General features: G+C 40.1%; 1 protein-coding gene across 2 annotated transcripts in view; it reads left to right on the top strand.

The window, feature by feature from the left end:
• The window catches only part of LOC135713136 (potassium voltage-gated channel protein Shaw-like), a 399,326-nt gene that overhangs the window by 285,666 nt on the left and 92,015 nt on the right, over positions 1-21,645 (top strand). For both annotated transcript variants that reach the window (XR_010518710.1, XM_065236251.1), the window contains exon 4: positions 13,855-15,024. Coding sequence is in view for 1 of the 2 variants with exons in the window: in XM_065236251.1 (XP_065092323.1) it covers positions 14,816-15,024 (209 nt within the window). In the remaining variant the exon portion in view is untranslated. The remainder of the gene's footprint in view (positions 1-13,854; positions 15,025-21,645) is intronic.

Raw genomic sequence — 21,645 nt, 5'->3', positions numbered from 1 at the left:
TGCCATTCAATTACCTTTAGCTTGAAACGGATAATGTGATTAGAATCAAGTCGATAGGTAGTATCGTTGTCGAGAAATCGTTTAAAACGTACCGTTTAAATCGCGAAAAACCGTATAAAAACCGTGTAAAAAACCGTGTAAAAATAGACTTCAGAGTATTTTCTTTGCTTAGGTTTTAGCAAAAAAGACCAACAGTTCTGCAGTTTAAGAATAACTTAAACTGCTGTCAGTTTCCCAATTCATGTCAGAAATTCAAAACACACTATGACTATGACTAACGGACTTTACAGCATACATATGCCAGGAGATGGCTTCAGTAAGTAACGATCTTAGCCCCGTAATGTGGATAGATCACCTTTTCGTGGTACGTTACGAAATGTAAGATCTACCACCGATTCCTAGTCTTGATTACTTCAAACTAGGGGAACAGGATTTTTCAGTAATCAAAGCCTTGTCACTATCAAAAAAGTAACGATCTTCAGAAGTAAATTGTGAGTGATGACCAACTGATCACTGTGGAATACCTGGAGGATGTTTTCGACTATAGACTGTTCCAGAAAGTATAAGCACACCTTATTTTAACGGTCACTTTGAATATAATGAAATATTTCAACATGTTTTGGCTGCGTCCTTTTGTTTGCTCATTTCTCAAAGACATAGCATCAAAAAAGTGCTCAGTTTTGTGTTTCCTGTCAAAATGCGTGGTCTTACTCCGGAACAACGAAAAAGTATCGTGCACAAATGGTGCACTGTGAGCAGACTCTCCTTGAGAAAATTGGCCAAGGAAGAGGGTGTAAGCGTCGGAGCGGTACGAACTGCGATTAAAAAATATAGAGAATAGTGTACGTTTGAAGATGCGCCGAAGAGTGGCCGAAAATCCGGTCCTGTAAGTCCGGATATCAGGGATGCCTACAAACGAAAACCAGCGAGTTCCGTTCGGGATGTTGCGAAAAAACTAGGGACCTCGTCGAGTAACGTCATGCGTGCCAAAGAAAGACTTGGGCTAAAAACATACTGGAAGCAGAAAAAACCCAAAAGGAACCCATAACAGGCCGCGTCCGTGAAACCACGGGCCCGCAAACTCTACGATTCGTTATTGTGCCGAAATTCTGGGTGTATAATAATGGACGACGAAACGTACGTGAAACTAGATTACAAAACGCTTCCCGGACCACAATTCTATACTGTAAGCGAATGCAAGAACATCCCCAAAACAGAGAAGGCAATTTTTACCGAAAAATTCGGTAAGAAGGTTATGGTTTGGCAGGCAATATGCGAGTGTGGTAAAACATCTAGTCCGTACATCACAACGGAGACGATGAACACTTAGAAATACGTTAAGGAATGTCTCCAGGAGCGATTGTTGCCGATGATTAGGCAGCACGAAGTTCAACTAGTATTTTGGCCTGATTTGGCGTCATGTCATTACGCAAAGGACACTTTAGAATGGTACAAAAGTCAAAATGTATGTTTCGTGCCGAAAGACATGAATCCGCCGAACTGCCCGGAGGCACGGCCAATCGAGACTTTTTGGGCTTTAACCAAAGCAAAGCTTCGAAAATTAATAAAACCAGCGGACGACATCCAAAAATTCCAAAAAGATTGGCCAAAAGTGGTCAAAATGGTGGGAAGTACCACTGTCTAGAAGCTAATGGGTCATGTTCGAGGAAAAGTTAGGAGTCTTGGCTATGATTAAATATGTTGATTAAACGAGAGTAAAATATAATTTGAAATACATATACAAATATGATTTGCCAAATAAAATTATTAAAACTTAAAAAACATGACTTTTTTGTTATTTTGAAAGCGTGCTTATACTTTCTGGAACAGTCTATATGCATTTTTAACAACTCTGAAAGAAATCAAATTTATCATATCGGTGGATATATTCTACGGAGCGTTGCCACGAAGCTTGTTTATTGTCATGTAGGTATCAAGCGTGCTATCTTAAAATCATACTCGAGGTTTACTATACTGAAGGATTATGCTGGCAAAGCATTGCTGTATATCAAGTAGTATCAAGTAGTATGTCTTCGATTGCTTCGTTGCTTTCGAAAGAATATTCCGCGACAATATATCACTTACCATCACATCTGCCAAATTGGGTGATCTTATGAAAACACTCAACACAAATATTTTTGAAGACTGTCATGATATCAGGAGAAAAATTATTGAGTGTTTCCTTACCTTTAGGCTGAGAATCCATGAGTCGTACAAAGTTCCATCAAATAAGTATGACAGTCGTTCCATGACAGTATAACTTTTGTCATATTTTACTGTTTTGCTAGCAGCGCAATCCTTTCTATTAGGGGAGAAGGATGTAATGTCGGCCTAAATGCCCCTAATTTGGGTCCATACATAAATTTAGCAATCGACTTAATTTTCAATAGCGACCAAAATACCCATTAGTACCAACAATCAATACGAAACTATTGATTTGAAATTGACTCGCTACTTGACTAGCCTATTGGTCCCAAGCAAATCGATTAATGTACTCCGTTCTAGTTGAAATTCTAGTACTGCACTATGTTTGTTTTGATTCTCTATGAATGTTTGACAGGTAAAATTGAGGGGCTCGTGGATTTTCCTTTGTTTCGATGGGTACCAGAGCTGAGCCAAAAAGTTGAGCATGTTTCTTCGGGACATACTAGTCTTAGAACTACCGCTATGTTAGTACAGTTCCAATGACGCGTTCATCCAGATAAAATTGATAAATAGCAGATTTTTAGCAATGGGCCCAATCTTAGATCCATATAGCCATAAGAGCCATTTCCCCTAGCATAAAACAAAATAAAACGTCCCTATTAGAAATTGTTTTTTTATTACTAACAAATATTTCGTGAAAATAATTAAACACTTTTATCATCATTGACAACAATACTCTTTTTTGGTTAATTGAGCGAACAGTAATGCTTATTTACTTTGCTCTAAAGAGCCTGAATTTATAAAGAGGCGACATCGTATCCATTTGACAAGTCTTCTGCTCGATTGGAATGACTTTTCCTATGACTTTGACAGACAATCGATTGTTCCAATTTTGACATGTCGCCTCTTTATAAATTCAGCCTCTTTACTTTGCTCTTTTGGTTCAATGTTTGACTTAGTTTGGTTCTTTTTGCTTCAGTCTATGCGTGTCTCTATTCAACGTCTCTAATACAGGCTTGTTTGAGGTTACTCAAACATGAGTCGGGCGTATTCATTTTCATAACTTCTTTTGAAACGTCAAAGCATGATTAATTGGGATTTCTGAATATGAGTAACATTGACTCAACAATAAATAAATAAAAGCGGGGCTCAATTTTGAGATTTCAGCCCATTTTTTGACTAAAAAAAACAAATGGAATTGTGAGCAGGCCTGAAAAATCTTATTACAGCTAAAACGCAACTTTTCGAATTTATGAAACTATGAGTTATTATAATAATAATTGTTTTATGTAAGATATGTAAGATAAGATTTTTCAGCTCTGGTTGTGAGAATGTAAAAATACGAAGTTTTCCTTTCCATCGTACAAGAAAATTTGAAAATTTCGCGCGGCGGCGCACAGGTCTAGGCCGGACGTGGTCTCTGGATCTCAGAAAAGGCATCATTTTAGTGCAATTTTATTCATAATTATGAATTTAAGCCCCGCATGAATGAGAAAGAAACAAAATGCAGCTTAAAACATGTTCATCAAAAATAGTTAAAGCCATTCAAAATGCACGTTTTGAATGGTTGGGCTGGCCTGAACTAGATAATACACTATTTGAAACAACGTCATCAGGCGGACGCGTCATGTTTTAGGCAGATTTATATTTTAAGGGCGTCAATATTGGGTGCGACTACTTAGCTCAAAATTTAGGAACACAGCGAGATTTGAGTTTCTGACATTTTCCGAACACTGGTGGCAAGTACAATCATACTCTATGCCCAGGGAAGGCGAGAAATTTTGCAACCCGAAAAATTCCTAGACCGAATCGGGAATCGAACCCAGCCGCCTCCAGCATGGTCTTGATTTATAGCTGTACAGTGTTAGAAAAAGTAAATTTCGATACTTCAGCAAATATTGAAAAACATTGCACGAAACACTCATCTGCAATCATCGACGAAGGACACATTTCAATTGAGACGTGATGGCACTAATGATGGTATGGAATGCAAATTTAGACCAACAGATTTTTCACGACGTCGTCGAAAGCCCTCAGAAACAGTTCAACAGCTTCCGCACTGTACTTTCGTGTTATTTCAAGGCTCAAGTGTTTCCCTTACGTAATTCAGAGAAAATAGCTGCTCCTGGGCACATCCCATTCCACGTCAACGAAGATTTTATATTCATAAGATGGAACGACAAAAAGGACCCACCGAGTCATCCTACTTATTCTCAAACTGCCTCCACACACCGCTCCCTGCTCGCAATCCAATCCCACCCGAGGGTATCTTTTTCAGCTTCGTTCGGCGGTTTGTCTCCAAGATGTATAAAAATAAGAAATTGAATGCATTAATCATCCCCGGTGCTCGTTTTTTATGATTTATAAGGGACCATATTCTTGCTGCCATTGTTTCCTCCGATGGGAAAACCAGAAACATGAGTTTTGTCCTCTTCTTCCATCAAGTGCTACGGCATATTTGGTTCCTGGCGCGATCCAAGGAAATGCTGAAATATGCTTTTTAGTTGAGATCTTTTTATTTCAATTGTCGTGTAGGATGACATGTCCTGAAGGAAAAAAAATGTTCATCTCTGTCGTCAAGTTATGCTAAAGATGCTTGAAGTGTATGGAAGACTGCAGGAAGCTTAAATGTTGAATTTACATTTCTTACACAGAAAACAAGAAACAAGATAGTAGAACAAGCAAGCATTAAGCACTAACAATACATTTTTAAATCAATTACGCAAACTGCTCGCACAATAACAAGGTCATCGGTTAGCTTGCCAAACTTCCCCTTAACAGCCAGTCGGAACAAACAAACGAGCAAACAAACAAAAACCGTCATCGTCCGTCAGAATAATTGCATGACAGATGGCCGCGGAGGCAACCTAATTAATTTTCCTGATCCGATCAGCAGCCAAAAACCGGAGCATCACTTCCGTGTCCCGAGTACTGCATCCCGTTGCGTCGTGTGACAATTGCCAATATTTACTCGACACGCAAATTTCACTAATTGCATAAGCTGTTGATTTATTGTTTCCAAATGCAGCTGTATCAGCTCCGGCTACCGATCAATGTGTTCGTGCATGAATAGTTTAATTGTTAAATTTGTTTCCGACAGCTGCCGGGGATGATGAACTGCGCGAGGGGGCGCAGATCGCGGAAAAATAATCAGCGATGCTGATTAAACGGGACTTTGCTGGGGAGATATTTCACATCAAACACAGAGCAGACAGGTGCTGCTGCGGTTCAGAGGAGGTGGTGACGATAATGATGGTTGAAAACAGCTGGCAGTGCTACAACATATCAGGTAATAATTTAACTTCCCTCGAATGCGGACACTGATAGACGTGCTTTTGCATGCACCGATGTCAGAGTGGTAAATTTTAAATAAATATCAGCTATCCATTACTGCGATGGGGATAGCGATGTTCTGTAATGCTAAGTGATATGGCGAGATTATATTGCATTTCCGGTTAGCTCCAAATGCAACTTTGTTTTAAAAGTTGATCCCAAATCAATCCGGACACGAAAATCTTGTTAGGGTTTAAAAATGCGTTTTATTTTTCATTGTTCAACGTAACAGCTTTACATTAGTTCTTACCTTAGGCCATTACTTGAACTTTTCTTCGTACATGGAACATCGTCTTTTGCACGAGCCCTGTTCCCACTTGTTTGGCTGCCAAATTCCATTTCCGCGTGACATCCTTCAGGTCAATTGCAGATTCTACAGTATGTACTTCAAAATTGATCAGTATTTCTCAATTGGCCTTACTTCTGGAGTATTGGCCGGATTAATCTCCTGGGGAACCACTGTGACGCCATTTCTGCTTTACCAATGTTTGGTGGAATTTGAGCCTGCCAAGTCCGGCCAAGAACGCCACACACCGTGAATTTCAATAAATTCAAAAGTTTTGCTAACTCTCGAGCAGATAGACCGGGATTTTCGTTTCGAGCTTGCAGGATCTAATTTACACGTGCTTGCTTCGCTGGAGCCATGATGTAAACAAGTGAACTTATCCTGACAACCAATGCCTACTGTGATTCTATACACGCTTTGATTCAGAGAAATTTTGAAAAAAATTAAATAATATATGCCTTAATGGCAGCGTTTTTGATGTGTTTGGATTTTTTCGTGTTCAACCTTTAAATGATCGGTAACCATAATATTCATTGAACAAAAAATGGCTTAAATTCGTATTCTAGTTTCAAATGAACTGTACGCTCAAATTAACGTTCTTTCAGCATTTCCACTGCTTTTTAGAGCATTCTTTGAGCAAACAAGATTTGTTAAAACTCGCCATATTACCAGAGCCCTCTGAGTTTTATGAACACCGTGAGCTCCCGAAACTTCCAGAACTCTTAAAACACTGGGAACTCTTGAAAAACATGAAAGTTCAAGAATTCCGGAAACATTCGTAGCTCTCGAGACTTTCGAAACTTTCAGAGCTTCCTATACACTTCGGATTCTTAGCTTAGCGATCCACAATCAGCTGCAACTCCTCACATTTGATAACCACATGCATTTCGACTTCGTCAGCGTAGAATAGCCGGCATCCAGGTGGCAGTAGACACGAACGCTCGTTGACGAAGAGCGAAAACAGAAGGGGTTCCAGATTACTTACTTGGGGAAAGCCAGAAACGTTCGTGAACACTTCAGAACGAGAAGCTCCAATCTTAACGCAAAGCGAACGGTTCGTAAAGCGCTGTCCAGGCTGAGCAGTTAAAACATGTTATAACGGTTGTCAAATAATTGCAACACGGAAACCACCATCAAAATAGCGCTATAACATGTTAAAACTCTGTAGTCTGACCGTACTATAAGGTAAGATATGAACCACGAGATCAAGGATCCAGACACTCCGAGTTTCTCAAGCTTGCTCAAAAGAATGTTGAGGTCTACTCGGTCAAATGAAGCCTTGATATCAGTATAAACCGCGTCGATTTGTCTACCAGAATCCATTATCCGAACGTAGAGCAACACGAATTCGGTAAAATTGGTTGAAACTGACCGTTTTCGGTAGAATCCATGTTGAGCCGTGGAGATGTAATTTTTACAAGAGCTGAAGAGCGCTTCATTGATGATGACCTCGAATACTTTGGAGCAGCACCATAGTGATGTGATTCCTCTGTAATACTGGACATTCCTTTAATCACGGGGACATATACAAAAATTTCCACGCACTCTCCTGCAGTGACAGCTTAACCAACTTCACCAAGGGAGTGAGCAACGACTCCGAACACAGATTCAGAACGGACGCAGGAATGCCGTCTGGCCCGGCAGCAAACGAGAGTTTCAACCTTTGAAGAGCTAGATTGACGGTATGTTCACTGATGTGAAACGGACGGAGCTCAAATGCATCTGTTGGATAATCGCTTATAGCAATCGTGACTTGATTTGGTGAGGCCGAAGATTCATTGAACGAACTCATGAAATGTTTAGCAAAAAGGTGCACACTTAGAAATACCTAATCTTACACGTGACGGAATCCATCTTTGACGTAAAGGATGAGACGTAAACAAACATGTCATGTAAAATTAAGTGCTCCGAGACTGAAAAGTTTGAAAGTACGTTTGATTGAGCTGAATTTCGCGTCTATTATGACTCAATTTTATGTCAAAATTGACGCTCGTATATGTCAGTCTCAGAGCACCTAAATTTACATCAATTTTTCTAAGTGTGTGGTTCGGTTCAGATTCAGCGGCAAACCGACTTCGTTCTTTTTAGAGTTTACAAACTGAGATTTCTGCGAAGAAATGATTGCGTACGGAAGACATATCGTCGATACAGGAATCTGTTGCATTTTCTATAGTCGTTACTTGTGCGGTTGAACTCCTGCTTCGTAATGAACGAACGATTTTGGCAGTATCTTCGTAGCTATTTAGCCCTATCCCGTTTCAGTCGACGCAAGTAACCGTTAGACCATGGTGACTTTGGTGCGGGGCGGGCGATGTGTACAAATTCAGCCCCAAATCATTTGACTGAAATATTCCACGGCATCGTCAGCACAACCAGCTCATTCTAATTGTCGCCAATCGATACCGGAAATAGCAGCACTAACCGCAACATAGTCGTCTCGACAGATATCCAATGTACGATTATTTTCGGTATAATCCTCAAAAAAGATTGGGATTGGGAGGTTCATCAGGACGTCTAAAGCAGGGTGGTCTGCATCAAGAAAGATCAGAGGTTCTATTAAAGATGAATACTAAGATGAAACTGTCGGAAGAAAAACTTTCTATTTTAGTGTCTTCTTTCACGGTCCCTTTCATCCAGAGAGAACCCCCCGTATTCAAGGTAATTTTGTGGTTTTGCTGCCCCCTCGGAAGAGATGAAATTTTGCGCTCATTTTTATCAAAACAATCACACCAAAATCAGAGATGTCCCATTTTTTAATTACTCGATTAACAACTAATCGATTATTTTTTGTTCGCTGTGCTGCCATTTTTCCACCAGAGAGAGTGCAGCACATGTTTGAAACGATCGGTGATGATCCTGTGGAGATGTTAATGCTCATATCGGCATGATCTAACCGATTATAAATAGTTTACTTTTCGGTTCGTTAATCGATTAAACGATTATTCGAATGAAAATCGGACATCACTAGATGAATGTGAAACGTCATTTCAAATATAAGGCCGTTCATAAATAATGATACAATTTGAAAGGGACCGGGGCTAATCACAAAATACGTCTCCATGGTAACTGAAATAAACACGAGTGTTCACCGGTTGGTTCTATGGCTGCCGAAACGGGGCATGCCAGAGTTGCAGCTTCGTTAGACATAACAAGGTCTAGAAAGCGAGCGTTCCTATTCAATACACCATTGATCTGCGTGAGGCCATGCAAAGCGAAACCGTCGATAAGCGTTGAACTAGCAGCCAATAGAACCGATTGAGGCTCAACCTGGAAAGACCCATCGTACGACTAACTATACCGGAGCAAAGGCTGGTTATAATCTCCGAGCTGCAGGGCATAGTCATTGAATTCCAAATTGGAAACAATAGCACCGATAGAGTTCACATGGTCCTGAATACCAATGACATCGTTGTGGCGGTCAGGAGGTTAATAGATCACGCCTACACTCATGACTCAACTTGGCGTAGTGATTCTAACCCACAGCTGTTATAGAGCATCGGAAACAGAACTCGGATCGATATAACTGTTCCAACGAGATGAAACAGCGATTAGGACACCTCCACCACGGGTTTTTGCACTGTCACTGTCAGACTGGCATTACGGTCTGTGCGATAAACCGAAAAGACATTTCCGAACAGTTGAGCACTGTATAAACGGTCATCGAGCCATGTCTCCGTCAATACAATGACATCATAACCGCACTCGCTACCTTGGTCCGTAGTTCTCAAACATTCTGGTAGTATATGCGCAGGAGATGAGCTACGTTTACAGCGCTAACTGCAACAGATGCGTTGTTGGCCGATGGATCCGTAGTGGAAGGTGAAGAGCTGCATACAATACCACTGGAATTCGAACAGACATCAGGAAACGGCAATCCAACATTAACGTGGTACTTGCACTAGAGCAAGTTGGAAGACCCTCTCTCTATATCCAACAACGGGTCTGAGACGACTGTGAAGAGCGCAAGCAGCGGTATGCAGGACCATGTCAGAGAGATCGAGGGCTTCCAAAGTGCTTTCCCTGACGCGTCCCTTGGAATCCAGTGTTTGAAGCATCCCCAGCGTGTTCAGAATGAAGTTCAATGTGGCAGGTACAGTGCACAGTGGCAGGGGCGAAACATCAGGCAGGGAACACACATTATTACATTTATACTTGCCTTGATGAGGAAGCTGGAAGACCTCTTCTCGCACTCCAGACACAGGGCAAGGACGACTTGGACTGCGTTGATGAGGAAACGGCTCCGACTGTGCTAGGTGGATTAGAGGCTTCCGTGTTGCTTTCTATCGTGCGTCCGGAAGATTCACTTTCGACTGCAACTACATACAACACGAACCGGCACGGCAGAGTTCAGTGGCATAGGGACCAGCGTGGTAGTTTCTGAAATGCGTTCAGGTGCAACCAGAGCGACCACATTTACTGGCGTAGAAGCACTGGTAAGGGAAATATCATCAGGAGAGACGTGGCTCAGTGAATTTTGCGAGTACTTGCCTAGTATTGAAGTCTGGAAGACCCCTTTCACAATTCCATACACAGGGCCGAGATGACTCCGATGGCTGGAACAAGCGATCGGCACGACAGTGTTGGAAGGACCGGGTCTTCCATATTACCTTCTACGATGCATCCCGGGAGAAACAGCAATAGGTGATCTTAAGGAGTATCTGTATCGGACCCATCCGATGATTCTGGAGATGCGGGCGCCTGCGCGTTTTTTGCACGATTTTCTACGAACTCCCTGCACAGGATTCCTTCGGCCACGAGTCAGGATTAAGGGTGGCTTCCCGATCTTCAACATTGATGCCAACTTTGAATAAAATGTAGATGAATGAGTTTAGGTCTGTGCCATTTTTCACTAATGGAACTACTGTCACAGCATCATTGCTATCCGAAGCTTCCTTTGCGAGCTTGGAAAGGTGTCAGCTTTCACGGACGGATGGAAATGCGAGAGGTAGATTCAGAATACATCTTTGGACGTGGGGGGAGCAACGATCGATCTTAGCCGGCAAATCTGGATGCAACTGTACTTTCAGCTGTATGCAGCGATGAACGACGGCTTGATTTCACTGCGAGCAATAAGCTTGTGCGATTGCTTTGTCTGCTGAGCTGCAATTGATGCAGATGTAAACAGAGACAATTTGCGCTTGAGGAATAATTTTCACAACTTTAACACTGAAAAACACAGCAAACAACGACGTGGGAATCAAATTTTCACAACTTTACGATAATACACGACGATAACGACAAATGCACACACGAACGAGTAAGTAATATACAATTAAACGGGTTAAAAATACGATATTAGTGGAGCTAATTGAAACGCGTAGGATATTCACTCACACTAACGCTAGTTCATCTATACCAACTGATAGAGAAAACTTACTCTACCAGATGCTGGTGTCGGTTTGTCTGAATGAGCCCTTTTCTGCAAAAAATACATTAATTCATTTGGCACATAGGCCCATAGGCTCTAGATTTATGAACCAGTTAAGAGTTACTTAGTGAGTATAATTTTGTGGCAAGTGCAATCATACTCTAAGCCCAGGCCCAGGGACCCAGTGAAGTCGAGACATTTTCCAACCCGCAAAATTTCAAGACCGGACCGGGAATCGAACCCAGCCACCTCCAGCATGGTCTTGCTTTGTAGCTGCGCCTTTACTGATTGAGCTAAGGGAGGCGTGTACAGTAATACCTCTATTTATACGATGGGTGGTACCGTCCACCTACCACTGCACACTGGGCCAGAAATGCGATCTAGCGGAGCAAAATAAATAACTTCGAAACGAAGCATTTCCGCGACTTGGTGTCTTGGGTAAAGTTTCTCATCATAATAAGGACCATCTATTGACATCAACAAATAGTTCAAAACTCTTCCGCATAGATGACGCCACAATCTAAGTTCTTTCGCTGACGTTTTGGAGACTAGATATCCTGGGCAAAGTGGTTTGGCTTGACAAAATAAACAATTCTTTTGAAGACGTAAAATTTCCACAGCTTACTGTTTTCGAGTTATATGCAATTACAGGAAAATATATGATAATAAGTGTTTTAATTTTAAATATATTGTTTAAATGCATATAACTTAAAAACAGTAGGCTGTGGAGTTTTGACTTCATGAGAAGAGTTATTTAATTTATCAAGATAAACAACTTTGCTAAGGAAGTCAAGTCTTCAAAACGCTATTTCAATAAAAAAAATTGATGAAATCTTAAAAACATCAAAATATAACAACAGACAAACAGACATAACACATTGAATATTTATCACTGTAAAACATAGTCACTAAAACATACTGCTATCTGTTGAATACACTGTGGTGGGTAGTACACTGAACAGATGGCGGTAGTGTGTAAACGTCAAAGGCAAGGCAATTGACTATGCGCGCCACATGTGGCGGTACCAACAACTACGATACTTTTAAATTGACCGTTAAATGCTTGATCGATGAACAACTTGCGAGTGTTATGTCTGTTTGTCTGTGATATAACCATAGAGGTAACTCTAATGGTGGTAAGCTCCAACCGGTATTATCCTCGGATCAAATCCCGATCAAGAATTTCCGGCTGGTTTGATGTCGACATCAGAGTTAATCAACATAACTCTGAGCAAACATTTTTCAGATCATACAAACAGGGACGGTATTAAAAGTTAATCCGAGTTGGAGCTTACCGCCATAAGACTAGAAGGTCCCGAAATAACGTCCTCAACTTTTTGGCTCAACTATGGTACTATCTTCGGTCGAAAGCTAATCGATGCAACCCTCGAAACATAGGAAAATCCACTAAACCCTCATATTATCTGTCAAACTTTCAAAGCAAATCAAAACAAACATTGTGTAGTACTGGAATTTCGACTAGAATGGGATACGTTAATCGTTTGCTTGGGACCAATAGGCTAGTCAATTTGTGAGCCAATTTCAAATCGTTAGTTTCGTATTGATTGTTTATATAACGCTCTCAAATTTTGATATTTTGTTTATCGAGTATTGTTAAATTTTTGCTGAAAATGTCAAGTTGCGATTTTTTGCGATTTGGAGATATTAAAGTTCAAAAAATGTTGTTTTTTTTTCGGTTTGTCAACAATATCTTTAAAATTTGAAGCTTAATCGTATGTTTCTTCACAAAAGTTATTTATTAAATGCATTAAATAATAAGATAAAAATATAACATTATATGGTTGTCAGCAAAAAACCGAAACAGAAAGAAAAACCATATTTTAGACATTTTTTTCTTTAACTCCATATAACTCGGAACCAGTAGGCTGTGGAAATTTGACGTCTTCAAAAGAGTTGTTTATTTTTGCCCAACTTTGCCCAAGACATCAAGTCTCCAAAACGTCAGCGAAAGAAGTTAGATTATGGCGCCATATTTTCGGAAGACATTTGAACTGTTTGTTTATGTCAATAGATGGTCCTTATTATGATGTGAAACTTTACCGGAGACACCAAGTCGCCGAAATGCTTCGTTTCGAAGTTATTAATTTTGCTCCGCTAGATTGCATTTCTGGCTCAGTGTGCACTGTTCTTGGCTGTACATAAAGACAAAATGTTTTCACCAGGAACATTTTTATTAATGTGAAATATTTTCCTAAAGAAAACAAATTATTGAAATAGTCGCATTTTAGCAAACCCTATTGGACTTACACAGAACTCTAAGCCACTGAGTAACATTTCAGTGAGTGGAAAAGGGATAGCAATACGATTTTACTCCGTCACAACGGTCATACAGGACAGAAAACAAACAAAGCAGTTGCATGAGCTTTACTCAGAAAGCTTGCATCCTGATTAACCCACATCCAATCCCGTCACCTGTCCCAAGTCCCGACAAAATCCTTCCACAAATAGCTTCAGGTAACAGAAATCACTCAGCGCAGCAATCTAATTAATCGTATGCGATTTGATTAGATGCAATCAAATTACGAACACTATCGCTGCTCTGAAATGGATCCGACAGTCTGGGTGATGTTTGATCAAATACATAATTAATGTCAATTCCTGTTAATGTGCACCATTTCCATTTGTTCGTTTGACTTCATGATGACTATGACTGCATAGTTCTAATCCCACTGCACGTTTTCTCCCCTTTTTCAAATTACAGATCATGCTTCCGATTCGTGGCAGTTCGAGGCAGTACCGAACTAGAACGAGAGCCAGCAGCACAACAACCGACTCCAACGTCCACCGGATCGTCCATCGCTTCCAGAATGCTAATCAGGTCGCCATCACGGAAAGATGTCAGTTCTGTTTCCCCTTCATCGCCGTCGTCGTCAGCCAATGCCCTCGCCCTCGTTCCCAGAAGACGTAAACCGGTGGCCGCTGGTGAGCGGACGGTGTGACCCTGTAGGCGAAGTAGTGCTAGTAGTAGTAGCGGTAGATGGCTCGCGGTGGATGCTGCGGCGTGAGTTCCGGTGATGTCCACCCGCGCCGCCAGATACAGGAGGACAAATCGAATTAATCACACCACGGCCAGCTGGTGAGGGAGTTTCCTTTTCCAACGAGAAAAACGAATAAACAACAGCAGCAGCAGCAAATCAACCTGACCTCCCAGGATGATTAATCACCCGGTGGAGAGATTTGGTTGATGAAAAATAACTTTCACTCCCTGGGCACTTTTCTAGGCCAAGGGATCTCCGGGGGATCCTTGCGGACGGAATTCCTCCGTGCACCAACGAACATTGTGATTAACTGTGTGTGACGAAAAAAAAAACGTCGTGAACGGAGAAATCATAAAAACCTAATCAAGAAAGGCTCTCCCAAGGGGCCTGTAAGGCTCGGTAAGGCCATATAAAAATAAAAGGACGACTGCCATCATTCGGAAGCGAGAGGAAACTTGTGAACACGTGTCGAAATCTCGAGCAGCTCTCGAGGCACAGAATAGCCATCCTCATTCCTGTAAGACTGTCGGTACATGTAACGAAATCACGAAAGCACTCTCGACAGCAACGATCGTAAAAAAAAACCACTAGACAACCAACAACCATCGCACCAAGCAAGAAAGCACAACTACTCGCACAGAAGACGTCAGTCGAGTTTGAAATCTTCTGCTTCTGCACGAAAAAATGAATCTTATGAACATGGACTCCGAGAACCGGGTGGTTCTCAACGTAGGCGGCATCCGGCACGAAACGTACAAAGCGACGTTGAAGAAAATTCCCGCCACTCGGCTGTCTCGCCTGACGGAGGCCCTCGGAAACTACGATCCCGTGCTGAACGAGTACTTCTTCGATCGGCATCCGGGGGTGTTTGCGCAGGTGCTCAACTACTATCGGTAAGTGCGAACGGCAAATATTTAATCGAAATATTTTCCTATAAATTAAGGGATGGAAAGTTTGCTATCGAGGGGGGAAGTTATGAATCAATGCTTGCCGAAGAACCACATACAGGAAGGATGAAAGTGGTAATGAACTAGTTGCAAACGATATTGTTTCTGAGTAGTGAGTGCTCTTTTAGAGGAGTAGTTCAGCCACATAAATTTAGTTATAACTTTGTCGGTGTGACCTCTACGTACTTGGTAAACTACATTTCGCAAACAATCTACACAAGGTACAGGTAAGGTACAAATAAATAGTAAACGGGAAAAGCAGCACACTCGTTGCCTCCATGTCTGCTGCATTTTGGTTCATGGGGAGCTTACAAGTCTGCTATTTATACGTGTAACTAAGATTCAATTTAGTTGAAGCATTACAATTGATGCAGAGATAACTCTAATTAAGGATGAGTCTGCATCAACATGATGACAACACAATTTGCTTGTTTCCATGCATGTTATTTCCAAAATGTGATTAAAAATCAAATCTGTAATCTTTTAATTTTCTGCCATGTCACATTTACCTAACCAGTTTGGTTGGTACCTAAAATTCGTTTCCAGCAGGTAGAGGCATGCTACGATGTGTGGTTTAAGGTAGCATGCTAAAGAGTCTTGAGTATCCTTTTCCTTCCATAATCCATCAACATTGATTAAAAGGGATCAAGGAAACGGATAGTCGAGACTTTTTAGCATGCTACCTAAACCGCACATCGTAGCATGCCTGCTGGAAATTAAATTAAGGTACCAAACCAAACTGGTAAGGTAAATGTTACATGGCAGTATGATCCCTGCGGATTCGGTTTCCTTTGATTTCTGTTCCTGTACATGCTTTTTTGATTTACTGTAAGTTGCTGCAGCTTTCTATAGGCTGCTGTAAGAAATAAATATGGTGCAGACAGTACGGGAACAAGCAATTGCTCCATGATGTAAAATGTAAGATATGTTCTTCAGAATTCCATCAGATTTCTCCTTTGAAAACCTTTGAAATTTATTGAAATTTTTCTACGAATTCCCTTGAAATTCTCATCGGAATTGCCATGAAGTCCTTTTGGAATATTATTTAGGAGCAGTGCCCCGGGTCCCGACTCTTTCACATTTACGATGCTCTATCATTCGATAGATTAACGATGTACGAAAACAGTCCGCATCGTGCTCTCTTGCCGTGCGGATCTATTTGCTTTTTGCTTAAGGAAGTGTTACTACTACCTAAAGCTACAACAAATTTAAACAGCACTTTTTAGTGCTCAACCTGTAAAAATTGTTCTACCTTGTTCAACTCTTATTCCTCTTCGATCCTTGTTTGGACCCTACCCGAGGTAGTCCTTCTTGGATATCGATTTGGAAAATTCCTCTTCGATCCTTCAGATTCTTATAGTAATCTGCTTGGAAGTCGATTTGGATAAAAATTTACTGCCGCCATGGCCCCTAAACGCAAAAGAAAGGGGCAAACTCTTGACCCCCCTTCTGATGAAATTAATTTGAGTAATCAATTTGATTTGCTCACGGATGATGAGAATGATCCATCATCCAAGAAAAATTCTAGTAAACTTTCCCGGCTTAATGCCAAGAAGGAAAAGATTCCCCTATTGTGATAACCACTTCCGATTTCCATGATCTTCGCATGGAACTTTTGAACTTCGTGAAAGTTAAGTTTTCACTACAAATTGGACGTCCGGGTGAATGCCGTGTATTGGCTGAAACCTTGGACGGATTTAAATGTCTTCTCAAGCATCTTACTGAGAAGAAGCACAAATTTTTTACTTACGACACCAAAACTGAACGTGTGTTCAAGGTTGTCATGAAAGGACTGCCCAGTGGTGAATCCCTGGATCAGATCAAAGATGAACCGGCAAAATTACTTGGAGTTGTGCCACTCCAAGTAATCAAAATGAAAATGAAATCCCGTCCTGGCGATTCGCGCAACGGGATTTCTAATGATTTTTATTTAGTTCACTTCAAGTCTAGTGAACTAAACAACCTTAAGGCCTTAGAAAAAGTTAGTCTTATGCTCCTTGTCCAAGTGAAGTGGGAACACTTCAGGAAGACTGGAGGAAATGTCCAAAACCTCACTCAGTGCCGTAAGTGCCAGGGTTGGGGCCACGGAACTAAAAATTGCTACATGCCAGCTAAATGCATGAATTGTGGTGATTCCTCTCACGCAAAGGACGACTGTCCTGTGAAGGAAGATCCTAAGAAATTCAAATGTTCAAATTGTGGTGAAAACCACAAATCCAATTTTTGGGAATGTAAGACTCGCAAAGGGATCCTACAATCTCGTTCTAACTGACAGGTAGGTAACGCTCCACGTTTCGACCAGGTACAAATTCCTCTGCCGTTAACAACGGTCAGCGAGGAACAAATTCTATATTCGTACCCGTTGGTACAAATATCACCCCTGCTTCAAATTTTTCATCTGTACTACTCCTCTCGCTGCTAACAATGTTCAGCGAGTTAATGGAGCTACCTCCCAAGTAACAATCTAGATGCTTGGAAGATTTATTCTTATTTTATCATTGTTTTATCATAGCATCCCTTCCAGCCTGTGGTTGTATAACGGTCTATAAAACTGTTTTATGACTACTGAATTAAAACACAGACTTCATAGTTTTAACGGTAGCTGTAAGGTTGTTCTGCATCACTACTTATAACTGAAGAATAAAACCAAAAAAAAACATACAATTATGTTTTATGGTACACTTTTTATGACCGATATAAAACTTGAAGCAGTCTTAGACCTTCATTAAAGCTTCATTACAACTATCATCTTTATCAGAGGCCTAAGATTCACAGATAAGAAATATACTGCTACAACAAAAAATACTCTGAATTTTTTTGTCATTATAAAAAACAAATCTATTCAGATACGTGAAATGAAAACCCCTTCAGTGCTTCTGAACACAATGAAGATGAGACGATCGACAATATGAAACAATATGGAGGAACTACAGTTATACGATCCCTACATAAGGCACAGTGCGGTGAAGGAGCTGTTAAAAATATTGAACAAGCGGCTTTCCGATACACTTCCGAAAGATCCACGAACCCTTCTTAAAGCAACGCCGACAGTTTCACTAAATCCGTTTGGAGATGGCCAGTATTGACATCACGGCTTTAAACCTTGTATTGAAAAAGCTTTTAGTGGATCCAATAAGCATTTCTAACATCTTGATTACAAGCGAAAATAGGAGGATCGCTTGGAATGTTGACTTTTTGACAGGTGGTCATGGTTTTTGTTTTGTTTTGATTCGCTGTACCGAATAAAACCAGCAAGCTAGTTATATAGCTTAAATATAACTTAACGCTCTCAATTTGGACTACGAAATGCTAAGATACAACCATTAGGTTTATGTTATGCTATAGAATTCCAATCTAGGAGAATATGTTATATTGAGGTATTTTTAAGGAGTAGCAAGTTATAACGAAAAAAAATGTCGCCGTATGAACAAATTTCACACAGTATGAATAATTACGCTTTAATTGATAGGCAATAAAACACTTTCATACGTCTATGTATAATTAAATAATATGTGACTGGTTATTGCTCAACAGTAGTAACAGTTTTGTACTAAATAGATAATCTTTGAATGACTCTTTAATGCATGGTGCTAATGCAGACAAATTAAAAATATCCTATATTTTAGTATTCATATGGCGCACTAAATTTATGCTCCTATTTGGTATAATAATCACCATAAATATTGCACGGCATGCTGTGAAGCATATACAGATTGGTTTAAAATTGTAATAAAGTCGTCTTATTTTCAATGTACAATAATATCAGCCATTATTACCAACTGACAAGGATCATGATTTCACATCAAACATCGAAAGAATAAAACCACAATAAAATATTTTTCAATATTAACTATCATCCAAAAACCCCAACTTAAAACCTTCAAAGTTGTCAAAATGTTTTGCGTATCATGTTTTATCAACTTCTTCAGGAGCGATTTATGCGGTTGTAATATAGTTTTATGGTAGTCATTAGAAGGCTGTTAAAACTTTCTGACCTGGAGGAAGTTTTATGTTTTCATTTTTAACAATCACGTCTAGAGTGTGATAAAACTGACATAAATCCTATGCTCCTAAAGTAGTTCGCATATCAAGTTTTAAAGACTGCATTAAAACTGGGCCAATTGGCCATGACATGGCTGTATTGCGGTTCTCAGGAGATTGTTAAAGCAATGTGGTCGTCAGTGAAGGTTTTATAATTTGGTTATATCAACTGCTATAAAACTTAAATAAAACAAAAATTGTTGCTTGGGCTATGCTGCTATTGCACCGGGTAGAAATCAAAATACTAACCAACGTAATTCTAACGCAAATTTTGACAATTTTGACTTAGGAAGCATTACTGCCCCTAAAATGGAATTTTTACAGAAATCATTAATTGACATGATTTTGCAAACAATATTGTCATGACTTTAAAATTCAGTAATGAATTTTAAAGCATTAAATATTGTAAATTGGAATGCTCGATATCTTAAAGATGATGAAGACGAGCTATTTAACTTTTTGAGAGTTCATAACGCGCATATTGCCGTTATAACTGAAACGTTCCTTAAACCTGACCATAAGGTTAAGAAGGACTCAAATTATTTAATTTATAGAAATGATCGTCTTGATGGACACTGTGGTGGCGTTGGTATCATTGTTCATAGACGAATCAAACATAAAATTCTTTCTTCATTTGAAATCAAAGTTTTTGAAATTGCAATCCTCAATTGCAACGATTAATTCTCTTTATACTTAGATAAGATTTAGTTTTAGTTTTTAGATATCAATTGTTATACTGACATGCAGGTTAAAAAAACCTATTTAAAATACTGAATCGCCAAGACAGGAACAATGTAAAAATACTTAGATATATCATAAAAATTATGGCTGGTAAGTTACTGTAGTAACTGGAGCACCTAGGTTAAAATGAAATGTAATTTATTTTGAATTTGAAACAAATAAAGAGTTAACAAAAAAAAAAAAAAAAAAACTCGCAGAAAATCAGAGCGCTTGGTTGAAAACCTACCGAGAAAAAGCGGTGGGTGCAACTCAGTGGGTAACGCGTTCTTCGGGGGAAAGTTGTACCTTACCATCTCCTTAATAAATACAACCAACCAACCAACCAAATACCTTTCGGTATCAAAACAAACATAGGTGTCCCAACTTTTTTCGTGTACAAACATTAGGATACATGGCATCACTGCTATGGAACCTGTTTACTCCGACATATAGCGGGAGCTATTCTACCCAGGGTTGTTGAGTATATTTAGAAACATCTACAACGATATCGACGAGATGTATTCACATGTCGTCACCACTTCTTGTAAAATATTCGGGTAGGGGAAGGTGTTCATGTTCAATTTTTCAGATTTATAAACACAGTAATAAATTAATTTTAATATCACATCAAGGTGGATACACTTCAATAATATTATATTACTTGCCAAAAAGGACAAAATTATCCTTTGAAGTTCATGAACTGACATTACACTGCTTTTACTGCATTTGTTTATTTATGTGGCCATAAAAATTACGTGATATGTTCACCATGATTGAAGTGCAATATTAGATTTTTTTTCTTCTGTGAAACAAAGTCTTCCCAGAAGCTTAGGGACCTTTTTAGAAGTCAGAAGAAATTCGTAAAAGATAAGAAAACATCATAAAATATATCTGAGAACTTCGTAGAAGCTCGGAGCACTTCTTAAAAGTTAAAGAAACGATGGGCGTCACACCACCGGACGCTGCTGCCACGACGGAGACTGTCGCGGCCGCTGCTGACATTTGGTTACCTGGTGCTGGTGCCATGCCCATGCCCATGGTTTCGATGTTCTCGTTGCTCCACGTACCGTTCATCGTCTAGGACGAGGAGAAACACAGCTTCATAACGAACGGGAATGTATAACATGACCACTTTAAACCTGATTTTTGACGTTAAACATCTCCAACTATGTAAATTTTGCAATGTTTCAGGCAAATCGGTGAAGGCCCAACCTATTTATTTTTTCTTTTTGCCCTGGAAATGATCATTATAAATATCTCGCTTAGTTCCTAATTTTTAACCTAAATTGATCGCCATGCACTCAAAGCACGACATGACTGCCAATAAATAATGTGATCCATGCCGACCCAGCAGACTTAAGGTATCCATTCTACTAGTTACAATCAATTCGATCCTTTTCGCAAATGAATCCAACTCTATATACAAACCTTATAATAAATGATGTCAGTTCGCACAACATCCATCCATCAACTCGCCCATTCATTTCATGTTCTGGGTGGAAGATTGCATTACAGCTTCACCCTCACACAAGCCCTCTGCCCGGAGACATAAAAACAGCCCTGGAAAACTAGCGAACCGTGCATGGCAGCGGAACAAGAAAATAGGCACCGGGAAAAAAATTCCTTTTCAATCAACATCGACAGCAGCGGAATGCCAGCTGCAGCCGCCCAAAATGGAGTCCTGTACTACAACGGAGTTCAACACACAGCAAACGAGAATATAAAGGCCAGGCGAGTGCATCCTACTTCAATTCAATTGAAAGCATATTCCGCTAGTTTGCATCCATCCAGTCGGGGTTTTGGTTC

The sequence above is a fragment of the Ochlerotatus camptorhynchus genome, unplaced genomic scaffold, assembly GCF_037179485.1.
Source record: "Ochlerotatus camptorhynchus isolate MF236.1 unplaced genomic scaffold, CSIRO-AGI_Acam_v1.1 ptg000539l, whole genome shotgun sequence".
Lineage (NCBI taxonomy): Eukaryota > Metazoa > Arthropoda > Insecta > Diptera > Culicidae > Ochlerotatus > Ochlerotatus camptorhynchus.
The sequence above is the reverse complement of the archived record's forward strand: the minus strand, read 5'-3'. Positions and strand labels throughout refer to the sequence as shown.